Here is a 25,437-nt window from a genome sequence, read left to right on the forward strand (position 1 = left end):
GAACAGAAAGGGGTTGTAACTCATCTGAAATTTGGAGTATGTTTTGATCTTTGTTTTCATTAAAAATGATCAATGTAATTTTATTATTAACTGGTTACCATTTAAAAATATGCTCTTCTTTGGCTTCTCCTTGATTTGTCTGAGGTCTGTGACCCTCCTCGATTAAGAATGGAAGAGATGTGACTTCTGTCCAATTTCCGGTTATGTCAGTTAATTTAATTTAGTTGATCTACTTTAGTTTACGTTTACTACAGTATATAGACTGCTATCCAACAATGTTATTAAAGTTTCCAAAACGTTTTTTTTTTGAAAGATCTGAGATTTTAACGTTGATATCCAGTCTTTGTTTTATGATATAGATGCTTCAGCAACAGTAATGTAGCTATTTATGTTGAGAGCACAAATTAAATGAAATCCATAACAGCCATATGAATCCAATCCAATCCAGAGATTCATCCTGTCATTTTCCTCCAAGAAATGATGCAATCCACACACCATTTAACTGTATGTATGATGTTATAAATTAGACTATTATAAACTAAATTAGCCCACCTCCAAAGTTTCTGTATAAAAACAAGACGATAGTTTTACTCATAATATACAAGCAGTCTCGTGTCTTGATCATTTTCTTTGTATACCACCAGCCTTTGTAAAACTTTTTTGATGGACAAAACGTTTAGCCAATGAGAAGACGATTTTTAACAGTGTGTGGGATGTTTTTCCGCACGTGAAAAGAACACTGTGTGAAAAACTGGCTGAGAAAGGTGTTGGGCAAATCATTTGAAAAACTGGCTAGTGGAAATTCCTTCTTTAAAAAGCTGATTTGATGTACATATTTAAACTAATTAAATGTTTTGATCTGAACCAGATTATGAGGAATTATACCAGTCGCCATGTCATTCCATGTGTTGTCCCTGCTTGGCTTGATCCTCAAGATTTGCCTTGCCAAAGATACTGGAACTTGTCATTTATAGATATTGGTTATGAAGATTTAGCTTTATTGTATTACTTTTTTAGGTCTACATCAGAACTATCCAACAAATAATCTTTTTTTTGTTTGTTTGTTTTACATTTGTAAAAGTTGTGTAATTGATACATGAGGTTTGCAAGGGTATCTTGTGAACTCTGAGACTGGTAGCACATGCTGTGTGGCTTGTGTTTGGCTGGCTCCTCCAGTGCCCCTCTGACTGAGCTCTGGCACACTCAAGTGCTATTATGCTAATCACACATCATGCATACCCTGAATATTCATCGAGGTCTGCTCTCCGCAATGTCCTTGCTGAACTTCCTGTTACCTGCAGCCAGAGCGAGGGAAGGGAAGAGAAGAGAAATGGAGGGAGAGAGGGGCAGCTGGAGGGAGAATGAGGAAGAAGGATTGCATTAAAATTGCCCGTGGGTTATCCATTAGACATGGGAGTGGGCCAGCTTTGGGAGGTCACATTAATTCTTGTGCCCTGTATCACTTCACCCAAGTGCTGCTTATTTAATAGTTCAGTTAGTGCTTGAATAAACACCTCAGTTTTATGAATGAGTCTAATTTTATGCTCTGCCAATACATTTAATGGCAAATATATGTACCTCATTGGCCTCAGACACCCCCCCCCCCCCCTTTTTTTTACTTGTATTGCCATCATTTTCACTGGTCCGTTCATAAATGTAATACATATTTTAGCAGCATATGTGAATAAAATTATAATATTCTAGTGTTTTTATTTATTATTAGTAGTATTCTCATACTAGCAATCAAAAGTTTGGAGTCAAGATTTTTAATGTTTTTGAAAAAGTATTTTATGCTCACCAAGGCTGCATTTATTTGGTCAAAGATACAGTAAAATGGTGATGTTTTGAAATATTATCATTTAAAATAATTTTAATATATTGAAAATGTCAAAATCAGCATCATTACTTCAGTCCTCACAGCCACAGGTCATTGGGCTACTCTTACTGTTGAGCCCTGTATGAGATGAGTTAATTAATCACTGTTTTTTTATTTAATAGTCTGTGCATATCATGACCCTGAGGAACTGGCGAGAGGTAAGGCATTATTTTATAACACATCACTGATATCAGATTAGCATTAGTGACTCTGATAGTGATGAGTCGTTCTGATGTCTTGCAGCGTGTGGACCATCTGTTGAAGCAGGAGAAGTTCATGGAGGCTCTGTCTCTGGCCTGGTCCTTCCACGAGGGCACCGCCAAAGCTGTGTTAGGTCAGTCCTTCTGTACACATTCACTCTAAAATGTGTTTCTGTTGATTTTTTAAAATTATTTATTTCTGTGAAAATGTTTACTGTTTTCAGCCCTCTCAGTCTTTCTTTTTCCAAGACCATAAAAGATAAAAAAAAAAAAAAAGTCTCCCACCAAAAGAAAAAAGAAGAATGCTGTTTGATTAGAATTAGGGTCAAATCCGATTTGAATGCTCTAATAATATCACAAAATACTTATAGGAATTAAGACCTAATGTGATGTGTTAATGTTACAGGTCTATTTGCAGAACCTGCTAAGAGAAAAGGTGTGGTTGCGGACAAGGTAAGACTCTTGGAGTTAATACAATGACATCTGAAATCTGGGTCTCACAATGAACATAGCCATAGAAGCTGGAATAGTGTTAAAAAAACAAAAAAACAAACACAAAACAATGAGACGCGTACGTTTACACGACAACGATGTGCTAAAACCGGATAATGAAAACAATCCTCATCCATACTAGCGTTTCCACTGCGTTTCAGAAAAGATCTCCGTCTACACTACACGACCAAAAACTCATGTCACATGACCATTCCTGCACACTGGGCATGCGCGTAGTGTAAACAATTGCTGATTGTTGTCGATTGCTCTAATAATAGCTTCCCTCTTGCGCATGTAGGCAGCTGCAGTATTAGCCTATAAAATGCAGAGTTTAATCAATAAAATGCAGAGTTTAATCAATAAAATGCAGAGTTTAAAATCTAAGCTCAGAATTGATTTGAGAGAGAATTTGTGATGCATTCAGAAAATCTCAGAATTGATACAGAATAATTTTTTCGATTCACGATATATCGAGTTATTGTCCGAGCCATGCGCACTAGTGTAAACAGGGCCTGAATAAGAAAAAGAGGCTTGTCTAGGCCATAAAGTACCACTAGAGGTGTTCTGAAGACTGTTAGGAGGTCTTATGGCCAGTCTTCAGTTCATCATGCTGGGGGTTTTAGGCCCCAAGTGAAATAAGTCCTCACTGTGTGACATCATGCATGGAGGGGGACGCGTGGTAGTCTGGGGCTCTGTTGCTGTATCCAGTGTCGGCATACTTGGCCAAAAGACATTTTGCAGCACCCTCTGGTTTAGTTTAGTTTGCTAATGGGTAAAACCTAAAAAATAAACTTATTTCAGTTCAGAATTATGCGTACCGGTATTTATTTCGTTTATTTGTCTGGCATTAGCCAAAGTGCTAATTTTCATGTTGTGCCTTAAATCACGCCTGTTAGTTTACACATATGTGAAAGTTTTTAGCACTATAAAGGTTCATACAAATACACATATCTAATACCTAATACTTACCTACTACGGTATGTTAATTAAATATACGTTTCAATCTAGACCACACAGGCTCTCTTGTATAATATATAACTTTACATTTAGTCATTTAGAATGAAAAGTGCTTTAAACTTATCCATAAATCCAATAATTAACTCTTTGAGTTCTACTCTCTAACTCAACTAATGATCTAATCGTAATCCTGCCTCTATTATAATAAGATTTTTTTTTCTTATCTATCTGTAGTGCTGTAAATGCCTTCTACAGAATAAATATTATGATGGCTAAATTAACTTCTTATAGGTATTTAAAAACTATTCACCATTTATTTGTTGAGCAAATAAATGGTACATTCCTCTTCTGCTTTTCTCTCTTCACAGATGGTGGAAATGTTGTTGCAGTATGTGGATCGCTCTCTGAAAAAGTGTCCAGAGCAAGGGAAAATCCAAGTGATGGAGCAGCACTTCCAGGTAATGGGTCACCCAGAGAAGCACTCTCAAATGGTGTTATTTTAGGGAATCATTAGGTTTAGACAGAGCTCAAGAAGTGAAATATTTTTCCATATTGTTATTTAACATTTTTGATATTATTTAATGAGAGAGTTAGACTGAGCTGAAGAGTTTTTTTCAGCGTAATAGAATCTTTTTAGAGAGGTGAGAGAGAGGAGAGCAGACTCGGAGAGCGATGCAGTCTCCTTTTTGTCAGATTTTTGGCCTGCGGCATCCATTTTTAAACTGCATCTCATCATAAGGCGGAAACCACATACAATAATGGCTCACTAATGTCATCTCTCCTCTGCCTCTGGGTCTCGCTCGCTCTCCGATTTCTTTTTGCCATTAAGAAGCACTCTGTCATCACAAAAATAAGGCACTCACCATAGCCAAATGGCAGATTTAGCTCTGTATATCTAGGGCAATGTGGAATGTTATGCTGCTCTAACTGCCTGTCTGTCAGACACGCTTTTTTACCACAAAAGGAATATGCACATTTAATTACATCACCCATGTTCATGTTCATTGGACTATGATTCTTTAGTAATTAGGATGTTCACAATATATTCACAATTGTATGTTGCCGATATAAAATGAAGAAATGTAAAATAATAATTTTAATGTGGATGTTTTATTTGGAAAACAGAACATGTTATTAGAATTGCTTCACAATCCTTCACTGACTTGCGTTCATGAGTGTTAAAGGGATACTTCACCCAAAAATTAGTAAATGATGACAGAATTTTCATTTTTGGGTGATCCATGGCTTTAAGACGGATATATTTTTATTACATCTATGATTTATACTTTTGACGCATTGCACAAGCATTGTTTCAGTGCATTGGTTCAAAACACTAATTTGTTCAGTGGTTTGTTCACAGAATACCGTTTGCATCATATATTAAAATGTTTTTGTAAAATATATAAATAAATATAGCTGGTTATTGATTATAAGCCAGCCCTCTGACAAACTCAGTTTACATTTGAGTTTGAGTTCTAGCTTGATGTCCTTTTCCTTTCACGTTTCCCTCTCTTCTCTTTTACCATTTCTTGTCTCTCCTTAAAAACAAAGCCAAACAGAGAGGCATAAAGTTCCTAGATATATACCGGTAATTGAAAAACATGCCATGATTTTTAGATGTACTGTTTTACTTCTTGCATTTACATTTAAATCTACTTGGCAATAATGGCTATTAGACTATCAATGGCTAATATAGTTCTTTTAATTATCAATGTGTATATTGTGTCAGTAAACATTTTTCTATAGGCATATTGCCCAGTTCAAATATGAATGCATAAAACTGAGAAAATTATGGTAATAATTATGGTCATTGGTTTGAACCTCAAAATTAATCTCCTTTATGTTCCTCTACACGGTATGTGTTTGAGCCACTTCATTTAAGCCCATGTAAAGACATTTGTTTTTTTACCTTAGGCCCACAATATGCCCACAGGAATATTCCTCTGCGTTCCCTCAAACAAATTATGCAGTTTTTCCTGGGCTGTTATCAGTAATCAATAAATGCTTACATACCGGCACCGTTCCTGTCTGCCTTAAAGATAGTGTGGTAACATCATATCTTAAAAAAAATTAAATCTTGATCCTACATCTCTTTCCAATTTTCGGCCAATTTCATACCTGCCTTTTATTTCAAAGATCATGGAGAAAGTTGTACTGTCTGTCTTATCAGATAATTCTATCAATGACGTTTTTTAATCAGTTTTTTTAAAGCTTCACATAGCATAGAATCGTCTCTTTTAAGAGTCTCAAATGACCTCTTTCTCATGACTGATTCAGGTAAATCCATGGCTATAGTCCTTTTAGATCCAAATGCTGCCTTTGATTTGTTTGATCACGACATACTTCTGTCACGCTGAGTCTTGTGTGGGACTTCGTGGTACTGTGTTACAGTGGTTTCGCTCTTATATGTCTAAATAGGTGGTTTACTGTTTGCCTGGGGCATAGGGCTGTGACGATAACCACATTACCGCAATACCACAGTAATGAGATGCATACTGCGGTGTTGAGGTCATCACAGTCATAACCGCACTTTTTAAATAATTAAATTAAATACCCACAAACACAGGCATAAAAGACGAAAACATAATGTAAACAGTTGGAATTAGATTTTAATTGCAAGTGCTTGTAGCGATACTTCTCTTATGTGGTATAGGCTGTAAGTTACAGTTAACAGTGCTGGCCGGATGACATCATTCATACAGAACATTAGTGACGACTTTCTCACAGAGCTGGCAAAAGAAGAGGAAGCTGTAGAAAGAACAAGCTGAGCTCATGTTGCTTAGTTCTGGCGAGTTGGGCCAAACTTCGATTCCTATTAGACATTGTTTTTTCGGGTAACAGTCCGTGGATATAAACGCACTCGTCTAAACGCAACTTGTTGAAACTTTGAATATTTTATTGCTCAAAAAATGGGTTGCAAAATGGTATCCATAATTCATATTAAACTTGAAATATATTGAAAAACAACAAAGTTATAGAAATAAATATTATTATAAATATTATTTCATGTAATTATTGTTAATATGTTTATTAGTTAATAATTAGAATGTTTCAAAGCAAAAACGAAACGAAATTGCCTGCATCATTCCGTAAATAACTGGGCAAAACTTATGGATACTAGGGATGGGCATTTCAAGCAAAAATAATATTCGATTAACGCTGGGAATAATTCGATTAGGCTATTATTGGAAAATCGCACCTCTCCCTCACATGCTCACCGGTAAAACGGCGTTCGCTCAAACCTCGCTCCGAAATTAAATTTCTCTATACTGTAGACCTACGTGTTGTAGTCATTAAAGAAAAAGCATTTAGTTTAATTTATGTTTCACTATAGGAGTGCCTTATTAACTGAATTGATCAGTTAAACTTAAGAACTTACAGGCTACATGATGATGCATATAGCCTACTATTTAATAAGGTTTATAAAAAATTCCCAGGAAATCAAAGTTTGTTGCTGTCAAAATTTGTTTTTGGAAGATACATTAAAAATACAGTTAGCTTACGGATCTACAATGCATGGTTAATAGTGGTTAATTGTGGATAATTTGACGCGCTTCTGTGTCAAAGTGTCTGTTATAAGCGGATTCTGTTCATGTGTTCCCAGACATTTTAGAAATCCTGACCTGCTGATATTTTACGGCCATGTCCGGAATAAAGAGTAGGCCTATGCATGGTAAACCTATATAGCTACATACAGTTAGGCTGATGTTAAAGGACATAAACCGTGATATAAGATTTCACATTTAGAAGTCATTTATTTCCTGCGTGACCTGTAAAGTCACGTCCACAAACCTCTTACGTATTGTTTGGTCACACCACAAGGTGTCACTGTGGCCTCAAAGCTTCAGCACTGCCACTCGGAGCTCGATTGCTATGTCTGAGGTAAAACACGCCCCCCTCATTAGCATACAGAGCAATAAATGTATAAATAAATAAATGTAGATATAAATACATATATACATAAATAAATGTGAAGATAAAAAAAATGGAAATAAATAAATGGCAAAATAAATGAGAAAATAAATAAATGTGGAAAAAATATATAATTATAAGGAAATAAAAGTATAAATAGTCATATTTTTTACATTTCTTCGCATATTTATTTGTTAATTAATTAATTTTTAATTTCGGCAGGTTTGGTCTTCCACACAACCGATGGACATTTTGATATAATTGTTTGTATTTGGCTGTTCAAGCACAATCAGGATCGCATTCGGTCTGAGAGAGGCAGCTTTCTGTGCTTTTCTTTCGAGTCTCAGTCTCAGTCAGCGTGAGCATCCCATTGAGTATTTATTTCTAAACTTAATGTGCATAATAAATCTTTTAAAATCATGCACATCCCACTCTTTAATTTCTCATTCATGCATGTTCCTTTACAACTCTAGTGTGTGTATATATATATATATATCATACCGCCCAGCCCTAGTTCCATGTTAGATTAACTTTAGGGGACACACAGATTTCTTTCTCATTCTCTAGTTCACTTTGGCAACCCTGATGTAAATATGTTTTATTTATACAGTTTATAACAGTATGCATTTGAATTCATGAATTCTCTCTCTCTCTCTTTTCTTATTTTCCTTCATCACTCCATCTTTTCTTGCTCCTGCTTATTCTTGCGTTTCTCTCCTCTGCAGGACATGGTTCCTGTTATGGTGGATTATTGTCTCCTTCTACAGAGGACGTGAGTGTATAGACACCTTTTTTCCTACACGCATACAGTACAAACACCTACCGGTATATAGAATGGTGTTATATGTGTGCATTCGGGACAGAGCAGACTCTGAGCTTGTTTACTTTCTGGGAAGCATGAGTTTGTCAAACATGTCTGAAGCATTAATTAAATATTCTGGTGTCAATACAACCTAAGCTTTGTGGACAACAACTGTGGCATGAGATTAATTACCACTGAAAATCATTTCAGTATTTTTTTAAAATATATATATACTGTGTGTGTGTGTGTGTATATATATATATATGCATAAATAACACTACAGTTTAACAATTTGGGCATGGTAAGATTTTTTCAGAGGCTCACATTCACTAAGGCCACATTTATTTGATAAAAAATACAGTAGAACAGTAATATTGGGAAATATTACAATTTCAAATTACTGTTCTCTGTTTTAATATATTTTAAAGTGTAATTTAATTCCTTATTGATTCCGGAATCTTTAACTTTCTGAAAAATATATTTTTTTAATGTGTAGAGTTCCTACTCTACAGGAAGTGATGTGAATGACTTACTGTGTTTCCTATGTTGTCTTCTACCTCTTCTGTTCTGTCACTGTCAGATACAATTGTTTGTGTGTGTGTGTGTGTGTGTGTGTGTGTGTGCACGCGTGCGTGTGTGTAAGTGTGCGGAAGTTCTAATGAGAATCTGAAGAGGGTGAGTGGATGTATGTGCTTGTTTGTGTTTGCTGATTAAAAGGTGGGAGAATATATTAAGTCTTGTAACTATGTGTTGCACAGTGTTAAGGCATAGTTTGTTTGTCTTTGTGTTTACACTCACACATATAACCCAGCAGAGCAGAGCTTGTTAACTTGAGGAAGAAGTGTGATGAAGAGCTGATCACTCACACTCAGTTGACTTGTTGCCTCGCTGCCTTTTCAGACAATTAGGTAGCGTTTGCGATCGAAGATGGCTCACAAAACTGATTTTGCACAGACTTGTCTATGGTCTAATGATCTACAGTAATAGAGCAACAAAATAGAGCGATAACCAAGCGAATATTTAGTTGCTATAATAGTAATTTCTCGCTAGAAATTACATCAAAGGTGAGAAAAAGTTGGTCAAAAGCATTAATTTGCACAGAAACTGACCATCAACTTTCAGAAGCCATATTTATTTTTTAGCTTAACTATCACGCACAGGATTGTGGGGTATCAAAGACAGTGAAGGATACATCTATACTGCTTTCAAATATCGATCAGAATCAGATGAGGGTATCTCAGGAGACAGGAAGTGAAGCTTACATTGGATTCAGACTTGCCTTGATGTCTTCCTACCTTGAAATACACTTTTCAGCTTTTGACCATTCACAGCCCCTAGGCCCAATTTCTGCAGTATATTGATTATCTACATATTCACACAAAATATTGTAGGGACCAATATTCCTGCAGCACCCCTGACCTTTTCTACATTAGTATAAGCACTTTATTCAGCCACACAGGATTTATAGCAGGTTTGTCAAAAGTTAATATTCCTCTTATTCATTTTGAACAACACATCAATTTCATAGGTGGTACTGTGATGGTATTGTAGTAATACTGCAGTTTTCCGGGTAGTTCAGTGGTTTCAGGACTTCGATTTTACATTGGACATCATGTGGTGAAACACTTTCTTCCACAGAAGAAAGAAACTCATACAGTTTTGGAACAAGATGAAGATGATTAAACCATGACAGTATTTCAATTTTTGGCAGATTTTTTTCCTGCATATGGTTTTTAAGAATGAGGGCAGTTACAGGACAGTTAATTTTGAGTCCGTTATTTATTTGTTAAATACCTGTTGAGGTCCTGTGAGTTGTACTGTTGAAGATCATGCACTTCAGCGGTTCTCAGCCTTTTTGACTCAAAGGCTCCCTGTTGTCCAACACAAAGGTCCCTCTCACAATATAGGGTAAAATGTTTCCTGTTTATTCTTATTTTTATAACTTTTTTTTAATTAATAGAAGCTAAGAGTATTACATATTAAATGTGTTAACTACAATTCATTTTTTGATTCTAGAAGTTTAAAGAACTGTATGTTCTTCGATAACAACAATAGTTACAAATTGTTTAGTTATTGATTTAATAGTTATTGATAGTTTTTTTACTTTTAATACTGTTTTATAAAAAAAAAGAAAAAAGAGAGAGATTAGTATATTAAATATTTTTAAGTCACCCTCCGGCCCCTTTGGAAATTTGCTGATGCCCTCTACCTAGGCCCCCTGGTTGAGAACTATTTCTTATTTATGTCTGGAAGCATTTACAGGCTTCCAGATGCTGTAATTTCAGAGCCAGTATATCAGAGCAAAATAGCAATAAACAAAAACAAACTACTTTTCAAAGTGGCTTTCTGATGCTCACAGATTTCCCTTAAACTTAAGTGACCTCACCTTAAGCGATGTTACTTGAGGGTTTCTTTAGGCAGTGTCATCAACCCTTTTCAGGGAAATCAATTTTACATTTGCTTAATTTTTTTTTTTTTTTAATCTTTATGGTTGCATATAAAACTGGGATAGGGAAAATATTTTACAATGGAAAAAAAAATCCCCTTTAAAGGTCCATTGAAGTACATTGAAACAATGTGGTGACGTAATTTCCACTGAAACAGGAAGACAGGGCGGGACATAGAGCAGCATACCTTTTTTTAAGATAGCCAATAGCACTTTGCTTATGTTACAGTTGTCCAGAGTTGTTGAGCTCGGCAAAGCCGCATTCGACAGTTTTTGACAGTCTAATAGATTCCCCACTTCAGATTTAATATGAAACTATTGTAGTTTGTGGGAGAACATTTTTTGGTGCATGCATGGGATTTGGTGCTGTTTCTATTGCCATGTCTGTTTAACCGTTTCTCCTCCAAATCTCCTGTATAGTATCAAGTGTACATTTTTGTAAGAAATGATCAGTGAATTCATATTTTTGTAGTTTCTGTTCTTCCTGCTCTTCCAATCTTATTGTTTTCATTGCCTATGGCTTGTGAAGACCTTGGAATAATACACACACGAGCACATGCATGCATGCACATACATAAACACACACACAGAAAAACTGGCATCACAATATCCCTGGGCCAAACTCTCAGACATCTCATTACTGCCCTGCACATCTCTTTCTCTCTCTCTCTTTTTCTTGTGCTGATTATCATCTCCATCTGTTCTCTCTCTAGAAGTGTGTCAGTGTCAGTCAGTGTCAGCAGATAACCTCATCTCCCCTCTGATCCAGGAACAGTGTCCTAAAGCATGTTAGTGAAGTGCAGCAACAGCAGTTTTCCCTCTGCGTTTAAAGTCTCAACTCCAAATTCAATCCAGGTTTTCTATTTCTCAACTCACTTGGTCAAGAGTTAATTATTAACTTTTTCTATGCCCATTTTTAATTTTCCAGTCAGCACTTGCGTTTTTTTATCATGAAATGTCTACATATTCACACAAAATATTGTAGGGGCCAGTCAAATATATCAAAAGAAAGAACAGAGTCTCTGCTTTTAACCACCCCCAAAAAACAAAAACAAAATATTCTAGCTTTGTTTATAATTTTTTTAATCAACACTTGAATGTGGGTACGTTTAATAAAAAAATTAATTAAAAAAATAACAAAAACCAAAAAGCTGAAAATTGTGTTTTTGTCAAAGATTTCACCTTGATTAGATTCAGATCCATGATCAAAACATAGATCAAGTACATCGAGTCCATCAACACCCCCAAAGCTTACAAAGTCCTATACCTCTTTGTGGTTTGACATTTAAAAAATTTCGGTAACATTAGGCATTTTAATGTTTGGTGATCACGTTAGCCTAGTTGTGTGTGTAAACCACTTTACTCAGATCTTCTTCACTTATTGCTGTTTGATTTCAGAAGATCCGTATCAGCACCCATACCACATAACAGTGAAAATACCGGTTGATGGAAAAACTAGTCAATGGCAGGGAAGAGTTGGGTCATAAATTCTGAAAATCTTATCAAGGGCAGGGAAAGAATTGAGTTAAGCTCACTTGACAGCATTCGTGACAAAATGGTAATCAACACGAATCATTTCAGCCCGTCCCTTCTTTTCAAAGATGGAGGTTATGGAGAGGTATCTGCTGTAGGAACTAAGGGTATGTTTACACATCATTGATGTACTAACACAACACACTCATTGTACGTATAGCATACGCCTATTTTCTAGTAGATGCGTGACAAATGAGAACAGTCTGAAGCTAGTCTTTAGCCCATCATACACTGATTTTCTGTGAAATCTGTCAACTCTGACTGCCCAAAAACTGTGGACTGACTAGTTTCAACTCATGACTGAAATTCTGGGCAAAAGTTGTTTAGTGTATTCTATTCCACTTTAACGTTAATGTTCAGGCAAACATGTGACTCCATTCCACATTGCCCAAACCACCTGTTCCCAGATTAGCTGTGGTATAACCCTTAATTCAACGCAATGACGACAGTTTTTCAATTATATTAAGAACAATGAAATTGGATTGTGTAAAGAAGCTGTACAATTAGGGGAATGTTGTATTACTGCCATTGGTTGTGGTGTTCCAGTTCATCAGATGTTGTGGTAATGTCAGTCGAGCGGAAGACAATTACAATGCTCTGTGTTGTCTTTCTCATATTATCAGATCGTAATTTTCTGTTCTTGTCACAGGCCAATTTCCCACCCTGTGTAATTTTGTTTCTTGCATTATCAGTGCCAGTAAAGGCCAGCAGTTGCCTTTATCAGACCTGCCTTACGCTTTCAACCTCTACTCTTCCCTGCCTCTCCTCTCTTATCATCATACACTCCTGTCATTCCTTGTTATTGTGTTGTACATGACCAGACACTCCATGGTAATCCATCTGAAAATGATATACGTGACCCTGGATCACAAAACCAGTCACAAGTAGCACGGGTAATTTGTGGCAATAGCCAACAATACATTGTATGGGTCAAATTTATCGATTTTTTTTTTAATGCCAAAAATCATTAGGATATTAAGTAAAGATCATGTTCCATGAAGATATTTTGTAAAATATTTTCAGCAAAATCGCGAACATAAATGCACAACTTTAAAGGGGATTTTCTCAACGTTTAGATTTTTTTGCACCCTCAGATTCCATATTTTCAAATAGTCGTATATCGGCCAAATATTGTCCTATCCTAACAAACCATACATCAATGGAAAGCGTATTTATTTAGCTTGTAGGACATTTCAAGTTGAATAAAACTGATATTTTGGATGGTAACTTTTATCTACTTCTGCAGTTTTCTTTTTGGAAGTAAGTCTTTTTGACCCCAAGGCCATCCATGTCCAACATTTTGAACAATGTATATTTAACTTGCAACTATACATTCTGTCCATTCAGTATTACATACGAACTTCATTAGTCACACACCCTTCATGCATGCAAAGTGTGTTGAATGTTTACCTTATAGTGATAATGAAACGTACAGCTTCAATGGGAATCCAGTTAATGATGAAATTGGATTTTAACCCGAACAACAATAGGTTGTTTGACTCTTGCTTAGTGAACAATTTTTTTTTTTTTTTTTACATTTTTAGTGTACCAACATTTCAGGAGATTTATATTAATACTTGGTTGCACTTTATTTTGTAGAACTGTTAGATGTCATCCTTCAGCTGCATGGCTTAGTCCCTGACTTTCAAATATACTTGCCTAAGGTTGTGTGCAGTGATATTTCAATTTCAATGTATTAATGGATATCCCCTTGAGATGCAAAATCTCATTCATATACACTGTGGATAGGTGAACAGGCCATGTATGTCATAGCACAGTTTCTATACAAAGTGTTTTGTAATTTTATTTCTGAATGCAATTTTTTGTAAAAATTGTGTAAAATGTGTCAAAGTAAATTAGAGATTGTGAAGAAAAAAAAAAGTTTAATTAAAAGGACATATTTGAAAAAAGAAATGTTGCCATAAGTAGTCTGGCATAATCTGTATTATCATTTATTTTAAATAATCAGTGTAGCGGTTTTGTTTTGAAATGATAATATTTGAATGTGTCTGCCAGAACCAAGTCCGTGTTAAAACCAACATGCATGTAGCTTTCTTGATGTGTGACAAGAAAACCATAAACTCCTTAAGTCCCTTATAAAGTTGTGGTCAGAATTATTTGCACCCCTGGTAAATATGATCAAATATGGCTGTAAAAATGTTTATCCTTCTGATCTTTGATTTAAAAAAAAAAAAAAACTTTTATTGAAGTAAAATAATTGAAATTGGGGGGGTAAGTCACATTAGGAAATAAATGCTTTTCTGCCAAGATAACAGCTCTGAGTCTTCTCCTATAATGCCTGATGAGTTTTGGAGAACAACTGACCAGAGATCAGAGACCATTCCTCCATAGAGAATCTCTCCAGATCTGTCAGATTCCCAGATCCATGTTGGCGCTTCTTCTCTTCAGTTCAGCCCAATAATTTTTCTATAGGGTTCAGGTCATTTTGTGCTTAGAGACACATTGTTCTGTTGTTTTTTTCTGTTTGTTTTGGATCGTTGTCCTGATGGAAGATCCAACCATGACCCATTATAAGAGGCCGTCTAGCAGAGGCCGTCAGGTATGGATTTTTTTTAACTATCGATATTTGCTAGGATCCATGATACCATGTATCTGAACAAGATGTCCAGGACCTCCAGCAAAAAAATAGACCCACAACATTAAAGATCCAGCAGTATATTAACCGTGGACATGGGGTACTTTGTATCCCTGTTTGCACCAAACCATCCTGTGGGTTTGCTGCCAAAAAGCTCTTCTTTTTTTAAGTTTCATCTGACCATAGAACCAGATCCTGTTAGAAGTTCCAGTCGTGCCTGACAACTGAATATATGAATAATTGTCCAACATGCTTTAGGGAAAACATTTATTAAACATTTACTTTGAACAAAAGATAAACAATGCAGATTTATTTTTACAGCCATCTTTGATCATATTTACCAGGGGTGCCAATAATTCTGACCACAACTGTAAATGTATGTCAAGGCCAGTTTTGACCTATTTATGAAAAGACATGTCACTCATGGTCATGTCACTCATATATTTGTTGACATTTTTATTTTCTCCTAAAAAATCATTACAACTATTATATTTTTTAGAACTTGGCTTATATTCACGTTAGATGTTGTTTTTAAACTAGATTTTGGTTCCATTTTATTTTGATAGTCCACTTTAGACATTCCACTAACTATAAGTAACTTTTCAACTAGATGCCAACTGTCATTCGAGTATTAGTAGACTGTAGTAGACTGTTAGGTTAGGGTTCGGGTTAGGAGAATAAGTTGACTTGTAGTTACTTCTAGTTAGTAAGAATATCTCTTGGGGGACCAACAAAACAAAGTGTTAGCAGATATTAAGCAGACAGTCTACTAATCCTCTAATGACAGTTAGTTGACATGTAGCTGCAAAGTTACTTATAGTTAGTAGAATGTCTAAAGTGGACTATCGAAATAAAGTGTTACCTAGATTTTTAAACAATTTCTCATTTTTATTATCTTGGGCATCATTATTGTCATTGACGCACACATAGAGGGAAAGGTTATGCAAGGAAATGTCTCATTTCCTGCATGTGCATGTTTGATGGTTTCTGCTTTTGTCCTCATCTACACTGTTGACTCATGTTTGAGGTAGAGATGAGATTAATGGTGCTGCTCCAGATGTGAAATATACTGACAGCTGTGACACTGTGTGTCAGTTGTTACAATGGGTTGATGCATTCCCTGATGTTGTCCTGTTTAAAGAGCCCTGCTGTTCATAGAATGCCAGAGTCTCTCAACATAATTGTGTGAATGTGTGTCTGTGTGTGTTGACATTGATGTGTGTGTGTATTTTGGGGCTTTCAAAGACCCGTCCCCTTCAGGGAAATGTGTTCTGTCATATTGGGACAAACTGTGAGATCCTGCCACTCTTGAGCAAAACACGTCTCTCTCTGGTAGGTCTTTTCCACCAGAATGGTTTGCGTTCTGGAGCCAGAGCCAATTCTTGGACAGTTCTTAGCCGGCAAACTGGAGCATGTCAAAAATTAACTGCGTGTTTCCAAAGACTTGACAAACGAACGGTGACCTGATGCTGCAACGTGTTGTTTACCTCACTATAACCAGTGTTGAAACAAACATTGCATGTCCCGGTGTTTGTGCAGGCAGTGTGGCACTTATGTTTTGCATACTGGGAGTGATTCTTGCGTACTGGCATCTCTCATACTGTAAAACTGACATAGACAGCATGAGTATTTTTGCCCCCCGTTCATTGACTCAGTCCGAGACCAGCACGTTTTTAGGGCCTTAGATGAGCTGATCTTTCTTTGGGACCGCCCAGAACCCGAATGCGAACCATGCTGGTGGAAAATTGCTATGGCTGTGTAGTTCACGGTCATGGCTGCTTAAGTTAAATATCCTAAATCATGTATTTTAGTTTAGTATTATAGAAAGAATATTTGAACATAAAAAAATTATAGCCTAGTATTATAGATTTTTTTTAAATAAATATATAAAAATGATAGCCTAAGCATTCACTTATAAACACTTTTGAGCGCTATTCCAGCTTGTTCAGTTCCAGTTCAGTCACTGTTTGAGTGATTTGGATGTTCAAGAAAACACTCAGAGCTGCGTTTCTCGCTGCATCCAGTTTCAAAGTTCTCTCTTAAGGGATTATAAATGTCAAAAGTGCAGCGAATATGAACAAGTTTGTTTCCTATATTCACTGTGAAACACTAATTTTTTCAAAAGCACTAGCCAACAAAGCATTGCGTACTACAGTACAAAACCGTAATGCATAAATACAGTAGATTAGTGTTGAAAATGGGCTGAAAATGAACAGTTGCATACCATGCAAATTATTGGCCAGAATGCTTTGTTTTCTACAGTATGTTACTGTTTTAATAGAAAACATTGTTACTGTCAGAACTTTATTACAGCTTTTTTTTTTACAGATCTGTCTAAGGAAATCAACATGTGCTGTCATAAATAGTTAAGAGAAGCGTCTTCTCATAAGATAAGGACATGCAGTCTTATAAATAATTATGAGACACCGATTAGTCATCAGTTTGAAGATGTTGCAGCAGTTGCAAGAAAGTTAAATATCCTGAAATATCCACATCCTGCTGGCACACAGATTTTAAATTTGTAAATAGTTCAAAAAGGCTTAAAATTAACCAGTTTTATCCTACAAGAAAAACTAACAAATTTTAGCGTGCAACACACAAATAATCTCATAAAATGTAGTTTAGTGTTTCATGTCCCTTTAATTCCCAACCTCGTAATCATGCCTCAGGTAATTGAGTCTCCCACTGTTGTCCTTGGCACTCCGTTCTCTCTCTTTGTTTTTATTTTACACACATTTTTTGACATTCACTCTGTTGGGCTCTTTCTCTTTCTCTGTGAAAGAAATAGGTTGAATGACATGAATAATAATGTTGAATGGCGTTGATTTCCACAATGCTATCATTAAAATGCATAATGATATTGTTGTCATTATGACAACATATGCCCCCCCCCCCCATGATTTATTTGCACTATAAATATGGTCTGATACCGTGCAAATGTAAAGACACTTTCATCAGAATTCAAAGATAAATTGAGCGTCTTGTGTCAAATCAAGACAGAACTCAATTTGTCCTGTGTTTTTCGTACCTCAATGTTTTTGTCCCCCATAGTGATGGAGCGTAGGACGCTCAGAACGGGGGGATGGGGGAACGCTGTGCCTTATTTTGTCACATTGAAAGTGGCAACCCCAATTACATAATCTGTAATTGACGTGTTTCTGATTTTTGTCTAAAACTTGTCTGATTAAAAGGTTTCTGTAGCATTTGATCTTATATTTAACATTATTAGACATAGAAATCTCTTTTTAGACATATATAAATTTCTTGTGGATCAAGCGATCAAGTCTGTTCTGGGTTGGAGTTTTGTTTAGGTGTGATCTTGTTACATTTACATTTAGTCATTTAGCAGATGCTTTTATCCAAAGCGACTTACAAATTAGAAACAATAGAAGCAATTAAACTAGCAGTAGGACAACAGTATGTAAGTGCTATGACCCTTCACAGTACAACCCCATGCATTTATTTTTTTTTTTTTTTAAGAATAGATAAGAAAGTGTTAGTAGTACTGGATCAAGTGCTCAAGTGCTGCCGAAAAAGATACGTCTTCAGCAGTTTCGTCAGCAGGCTACAGACTCAGCAGCTCTGGCTGAGGTAGGCAGATCATTCCACCAGCAGGGACCAGTCATGGTAAAGGTCCGAGAGAGAGATTTTGTGCCTCTTTGAGATGGCACCACAAGACGCCGCTCACTTGCAAGAGCGCAAGTTTCTGGATGGCACATAAGTCTGAAGTAATGAGTTCATTCTTGTTTCCAGTTCAGTTTCCTGTTGTCTTAGGGCACGTTTACATGACAACGATGTACTAAAAATGGAAACGTTTTTTCTTGGCGATCTTTCTTCTGAATGAGGTGTTCACAGTTTTGAGCTATAAATCGGATTATTAAAAGATTATAAGGCTGCATGTGTATACATGGACTATCATGTGTTGTGTTCTTTAATGATCTGAGTGACTTTCCAAAGTTGTGGATCAAATTAATTTAGCTGCTTACTAAGGAATAAGATTTGTGTTCTGAAAGTTTAGTAAGTAAAGTAAAGTAATGCAAAGCTAAAGGTGACCTTTATTATAATGTGAAAATTATGATGTCTGATTGATCATAATCAAAATTGATTATATTCTGTAATTGTTTTAATAAATTAACAAAAAATAAGTTTGATAAATTGCAGTTTAGGACTATTTAATGTTTAAAATGGGATTCAAATATAATGTTAATTCACTGTATTCACAGAGCATTGTTGTGTTTGTATCAGTTGGTATCAGAAGATTGCATTATATAGATATGCATTATATAAGACAAATATACTATATATTTAAAATACTTTATGTTGATACTAGTTTAATTTCATATGTAAATATTTGTAATCATTTTTAATAATTCAATTTATAACCACTTACATTAATAATATTAATAAAACCACAGAAAACTATATATATATATATATATATTAGTTTTGTTGTTTAATTGATTCACAGCTTTTGTAAAAAAAAAAGAAGAGGTAAGGACCTCCTAATTTTAACAATATAGGTGTATACAGTCTTTAGCTGACCAATGAGCTACACAAGCTTTACACTCCCGCTATCATACTGTCTCCACAGAGACTTTAACCCCTGTGATCACTTCCTGTTTTCTGGTAGAGTTCTGTTCCTCTCTCACTTTTCAGGTGCTTCTGACACCGTCGCCTCAGTAACTGATAAGCCCTTATCACAGTAGGTTTTTTTTTTTTTAATGTGAATCAGTTGAATACTTTAAATTTCAGAATTCAAATCTGTCACTAATGCATTATACTGAAGAATGCATATAGTTTGTCGCTGTAGTTTGTATGCTCATTTTAAGGCTTTGTACACTGTGTTCAGTGTTTGTACTTTGATCAAGGAGCTCTTCTATAGCATGTGACAGATACTCTGCACACACCAGTTGCCTATAATATTTGCCTTGCTGGTGAAATTATGCCTTGCATGATCAATATAAAGAGATACTCTTTGATTAAGAGGAAGATTTGGAGGATGACAACCTTGCATGATTTTCACATGTCTTTGCATTTCTTTAGATCATGTGCCTTTTGTGTTTTGTACTTAAAGGCAGGGTAGGTGATGTTCTTAATAAAACAAATTGTTACACTGTTTGAAACTCTTCACACCTTGATAGCAATCAATAATAGAAGTGGTCTATACATATCTCTTCTGTGGAAGTCTCAGGACCAAAAAATTGTTTGTCCAATCATTGCATTCGGACTGAATGCAATGATAAGATGTCCTACCTGCCTGTCAACATGTATTTCCATACCTCTGTTTACCCTGCCCTCGCAGACATCACATGTTATCAGCACGTTCCATGAGCCAATGCAGAGTTGTGTAGAGTTGTACACAGTTTCCGAGTGCCACAAACGAAGAGCAGCCACCTTTTACAGTTCCTCCCGCCATGTCGAAATTACCGTAATTAAGAGATGGCGACCGGTGACATTCTAATCGAAGCTGTTCACATCCTCAGAATAATGTGTTACTATGGCAACACTATCAACGCCAAAATGAATCTTCAGCAGTCAGAGCTCTCTAAATGGTTTACTTTCATTATTATTGTAAAGTTATGTGCTTTGAAACATGAGGTAATTTAACACTGTCGCTCATGATGCTTTGAAGACTCTGCTCTGGCTGTGCGCGGTCATGTGTTTTGGAGGAGGCTTTTGGATCAAATGCTTTCAAAGCTAGCTTGCTGTTGCTTGCCTTTCCGAAATTGCCTACCCTAGCTTTAATTGTTTTATATAGAGTGCAAAAATAGCCACTCACTATCTCAGTGGCCTTGGCTATGTAAGTAATTGACCTATTTAGTTTGTCAATATAGGCATTTCAATACGTTCTTAAGTAAAGAGTTTTAAGATGTGAACCAAATCAGTGAGCTCAGAGATGAATCACAACAATACAACCTTTAATTGCAACCCAAAATCTTTGAAAATCTGAAAGTTTATAGCAAAATATTCAAATGTATACAAGTATAGAAGTTTGGGCCATAACAACTATTTGATAATTAAAATAATCAACAACGAATTTGTGCACTGTGCACTAAAAACATATGTCACTTTACTTTACAGTAGTGAATAACACATTTCTTTGGACAAAATGCCTCTGAAAAAATGTGGAGGAATGCGGAAAGTGCATGACACGAATTGTCCTAAACATGAGATTGCTTAATAGCTTAAAACAAACCTTTAAGGCCAGTTCACAGCAAGATCGATGGTTCCACACAAGCGGACGATATCGTTCTGTTTATTCTAAGCGCATGCTTGTTTGTCACTTTAAATGCTCAAGCTCGTTACAACAGGATGGATTCTGATTGGCTGTCAATGTTTTCATCTTTTATTAGTTGGAAAAAAATCGTTCTGAAATTGATTATTGTTTATCTGTTTTTATCGTTATAGCTGTGGTGTGAACTCTGTGGTTACTCTATTCTTTAATATGGAGAAAGATTTTTATAACTGTATTTTTATTTTTATCGTTATTGTCCTTGGTGTGAATGGGCTTTTATGCCAGTTTTACACATACTCCATCTGCAGTGCGTATGCGGCGTGTATTTTTTCCGTTGCCCATGTTAGGAGCCTTCACATGTTAGGTCTGCTAAACTTCAGACTTTACTGAACTAGTGGCGGCGTGCGCATGTGCTGAGTGCTGACAGAGCTCCATATAATAGTAATGTAATATACATTTTACTATGTTGAGTAGGCTTTTTGATGGATGTTAAATGTACAGTAGGCTTGAAATGCTACATTAACACAAGTAATTACATTTTATGATCAGTAACTGTAAATGGAATGGTGTGTAAACAAAATAGAATGGCTATTTTTAGAATATCATCTCACTGGTGAGAGAGGCTCAGTGTTGAAAACCTGTTATGCTTGTGATGGAATGGTATCAAAACTGTCACTGAGGTATCTTTTAATCTATCGATGCAATCTTTACCAACTTATTGATATACTCTGATGATTAATTGTATGATGTTACATGTACTGTAAGACTCTGTGTTTATTTTCTACTGTTTTGTAATCTGCTTTTTTTTCTAATTTTGGTTTTCTAAACAGGTCTTTATTTTTTAATCTCATTACTTCCTTTCCCAGTGATCTGATTCTTAAAAAAACAATCTAATTTCTGCTCAGGGACCTTCTGTTTAACCAAATCTACCCTCGGTTGGTGGAAAACTCAGTGGCCAGGGGTGTGTTTCTGGAGAGTCTGGAGCCCTACATTCTGAGCGAGCGGATTGGCTGTCTGACTGCACCTGTCATGAGAGACCTCCTCAGCTACTTCCAGGAGAACGGCATGATGGATAGTGTGGAGGGATGCCTGGTCCACATGGACATCACCAACCTGGACATACAACAGGTGTGTATGTGCGTATGTTTCATAGCTGCAGCACTTTATCATCTGTATTACCCGAGTCAACGTGTCTACCTAAAAACATGGATGCTTGTAGGTGGTTCAGATGTGCTGGGATAACCAGCTGTATGACGCCATGATCTACGTCTTCAACAGTGGCATGAACGACTACATCAGCCCCATGGAGGTATGATTGTTTGTGTGCTATGTGCTTTGTGCTAAAAGGTGATTTAAGGCTGGAATACTCTACACGACTTTTAAAATCTGGTTATTGAGAAGAATTGGGCGTCATCATACACTAAATGAGTGAGGATCACACACTTTCATGGCACTCTGAAAGCAACAAACTCAATCAGAAACATGCACCTCATAGGAGACACATGACAGATTAAAACAAACGTATGTACCAGAGCTGACTGCAGTAGTTGCTGTAGCGACTTTGTGTCATGAATCGCGAATAAATCAAGCCAAGCGCGCTTGGATTCGGTCTTGGTTGGGTTGATGTGGTCAGTATGGCAAATTAGTATGGCTAACCTTTTAAGTAAATTGGCTGATACAATATGTCACTACGGTGTCTTCTAAAACAGCTCAAAATATCAAACATGTTTGATATCCTCCAACTGGATGGAATCATAGTCTGAAGCTAAAAATAATCAGAATCTGATCCCATCATACACTGTGATTTTCTGTGAAATCTGTCAACTACAATGGCCAAAATTTGCAGACTGGCTCTGACTTATGAGAACTAGCATGAACTCGTCCAAACTGCAAATTGGGGCCAAAAATGTCAAGCAAATGTCATGCATTCCAGCTTTTGCATTTTTTTATTTTCATTCACACTCTGATGGTCTAATTGCCACACAAAGCAGAAACCTGGTAAGCCGTTGGGGACACCTCAAGGGTGTGTGTGCACATTTTTGATGTGTACCCGTGAGTTTTTGCCAATAGAGTGTGGGGTTTTAGTGTGTGTTTCTAACCATTAGGCTAGAAAAGAAGATGAAAGGCTTGTTGTCAGAGGAATCTTCTGAACCCTAGATGAAAGGCGACCGAGAAAGGGATTCATTTGTTTCATGGCCAAAATGTCACACACATACACACTGACCAAACACGCGTGTGTGTTATGCTGTATTATGTGACCATGTCTTGGAGAGTAGACTTCGGTGTATACATTCGGACGATACAGGATCACTGAGCTAAAAATAAATAACACTACCTTCCAAAGGATCCTAATGCAGGAAACATTATAAAAAAATAAAACAGTGCAGTTCATGACTCCTTTAAGAGTTAAAGAATGAAATCAAAAGGCACCCCATTTACTTTTAAATAATATGTGTTGCGAATGCTATATCATGTTGACTTGTAACAAATATTATGTTAAAAATAAATTATTTTTCTTTTCTTTTTCCTGCTTTCCCAGAAACTCTTTCAGGCAATTGGTCCTCATCTGCAAGAAGGAAAGCCTCTCACAGGTAGAACAGAGAACTGAACTACACCTGCAAACATAAAAAACACATCCCTCATACATCAAGACACCTGCTAAACTAGGGTGACAAGATGTCTCCATCTTTTTGGAGCTATTTTTACTGTGCATTGAAAAAGTGATTTGGTTTGTTTTGGTAGAGTAGTTGGATAAGGTATCATTAACTAACAATTAACAATTTTTTAAAGCATTTATTAGTTCAGGTTAATGTTAATTTATAAATATAGTAATGATCGTTGTAGTGCCGAACTATTAGTCAAAATAAAACCAAAACCGTCATATGGCTTGCGATTATCAAATCACAAAGGCTGGGATTTAATAAAATAAATATAAGCACTGCGTGTTCCAGAGTGAAGTTCGGCAATGTGTTCTTGTATGATTATGATTTTGCACAGTGTGTAGCGTCTCAGTTCACAGTAAATGCCGCTCCACTCAAACTCCATCTCTGAGTTTAGGTTGCATTAACATGCATTTGAGAACAGCTAATGTTGGCAACATGTGCCAACCATCTTGCATAAATACACAAAAGCAGATGACGTAAATTCCTGTGAAATCTGACCCGACAGCTCAAAATTTAAATCTTACCATAGTGAATTGGAATAAGGAAAGAAGACAATGTGAACACTTTGTTTGTTTGTTTACTTATTTACTTACTTGCACAATAATTGAATTAGTTAATTTAAGCAAAAAAATATTTTTTATTTATACAATTTGAAATGTATTAGTATATGCAGAAATTAACATTAACCAAGATTAATAAATGCTGTAAAAGTATCATGTACTATGGTCAAAAATGTACAAAATCTGCCAAGAACACTGATATTAATAGATGATTAAAAGTTAACAGTGTAAATGCCACTGATATTACACTGCCAAAGTAAAAAACTATTTTTTATTTCTGAAATCTGGTCAGCTAATGCTAAACTGCAGTGTATATAATCACATTTTCCATTTGTTTCCTGTCACAGATGAACATGTTGTGATGGGAAATAAACTGCTAGTGTACATCAGGTGAGGTGACTTTGTACGCAAGTACTGCAATAATGCACAGTTGCAGGCCGTAACACATCTGTTCTTTCTCCTCTGCCAGCTGTTGTTTGGCAGGACGTGCCTATCCGTTAGGTGACATTCCTGAAGATCTGGTGCCTCAGGTGAAAAACCAGGTAAGTAGTTTGATTAAACCCCAGATAGCATTGAGCGAAAGTGTATTGTTTGGTTAGCAAGTGTACTGCTAATTTCTGCAGTCACACGCTCATGTTCCATACAGTTGAACACCACAACACTCATGTCTGTTCTGTTTGTATGGGGTTTGTATGAGTCACAGCCTCAGTTATATACAGCACAGATCTCACTGAAAACACGAGCGCGTGCGTGTTTAGTATTCTCAGCAGTTTGCTCTCAGCAGGGCTTTTTCCTCTTTGTTGGCCATCCAAGTGCTCAAGCAATTCGTTCTGGGATGGACGACCTCCAAAGGAACTTAAATACAGACATGGATCTCACACACAACCTAAACCTAGTCAGTCCTCTCTCTCTCTCTCTCTCTCTCTCTCTCTCTCTCTCTCTCTCTCTCTCTCTCTCTCTCTCTCTCTCTCTCTCTCTCTCTCTCTCTCTCTCTCTCTCTCTCTCTCTCTCTCTCTCTCTCTCTCTCTCTCTCTCTCTCTCTCCTCTCTCTCTCTCTCTCTCTCTCTCTCTCTCTCTCTCTCTCTCTCTCTCTCTCTCTCTCTCTCTCTCTCTCTCTCTCTCTGAGTGCTGTCAAACTCTGTAGCTTTGAGTGAAAAGCGTGACA

The 25,437-nt window shown here is 36.4% G+C and overlaps 1 protein-coding gene across 1 annotated transcript in view; it reads left to right on the forward strand.

Annotated features, from left to right (window-relative positions):
* The window catches only part of vps8 (VPS8 subunit of CORVET complex), a 109,336-nt gene that overhangs the window by 16,328 nt on the left and 67,571 nt on the right, over positions 1-25,437 (forward strand). The window contains exons 16-26 of the mRNA XM_079616163.1: positions 1,999-2,034; positions 2,120-2,210; positions 2,483-2,529; positions 3,894-3,983; positions 8,163-8,209; positions 21,955-22,177; positions 22,269-22,358; positions 23,589-23,640; positions 24,620-24,662; positions 24,742-24,814; positions 24,919-24,947. Of these exons, the coding sequence (XP_079472289.1) occupies positions 1,999-2,034; positions 2,120-2,210; positions 2,483-2,529; positions 3,894-3,983; positions 8,163-8,209; positions 21,955-22,177; positions 22,269-22,358; positions 23,589-23,640; positions 24,620-24,662; positions 24,742-24,814; positions 24,919-24,947 (821 nt within the window). The remainder of the gene's footprint in view (positions 1-1,998; positions 2,035-2,119; positions 2,211-2,482; positions 2,530-3,893; positions 3,984-8,162; positions 8,210-21,954; positions 22,178-22,268; positions 22,359-23,588; positions 23,641-24,619; positions 24,663-24,741; positions 24,815-24,918; positions 24,948-25,437) is intronic.

Source organism: Phoxinus phoxinus, assembly GCF_949152265.1.
Source record: "Phoxinus phoxinus genome assembly, chromosome: 6".
NCBI classification, from domain to species: Eukaryota; Metazoa; Chordata; class Actinopteri; order Cypriniformes; family Leuciscidae; genus Phoxinus; species Phoxinus phoxinus.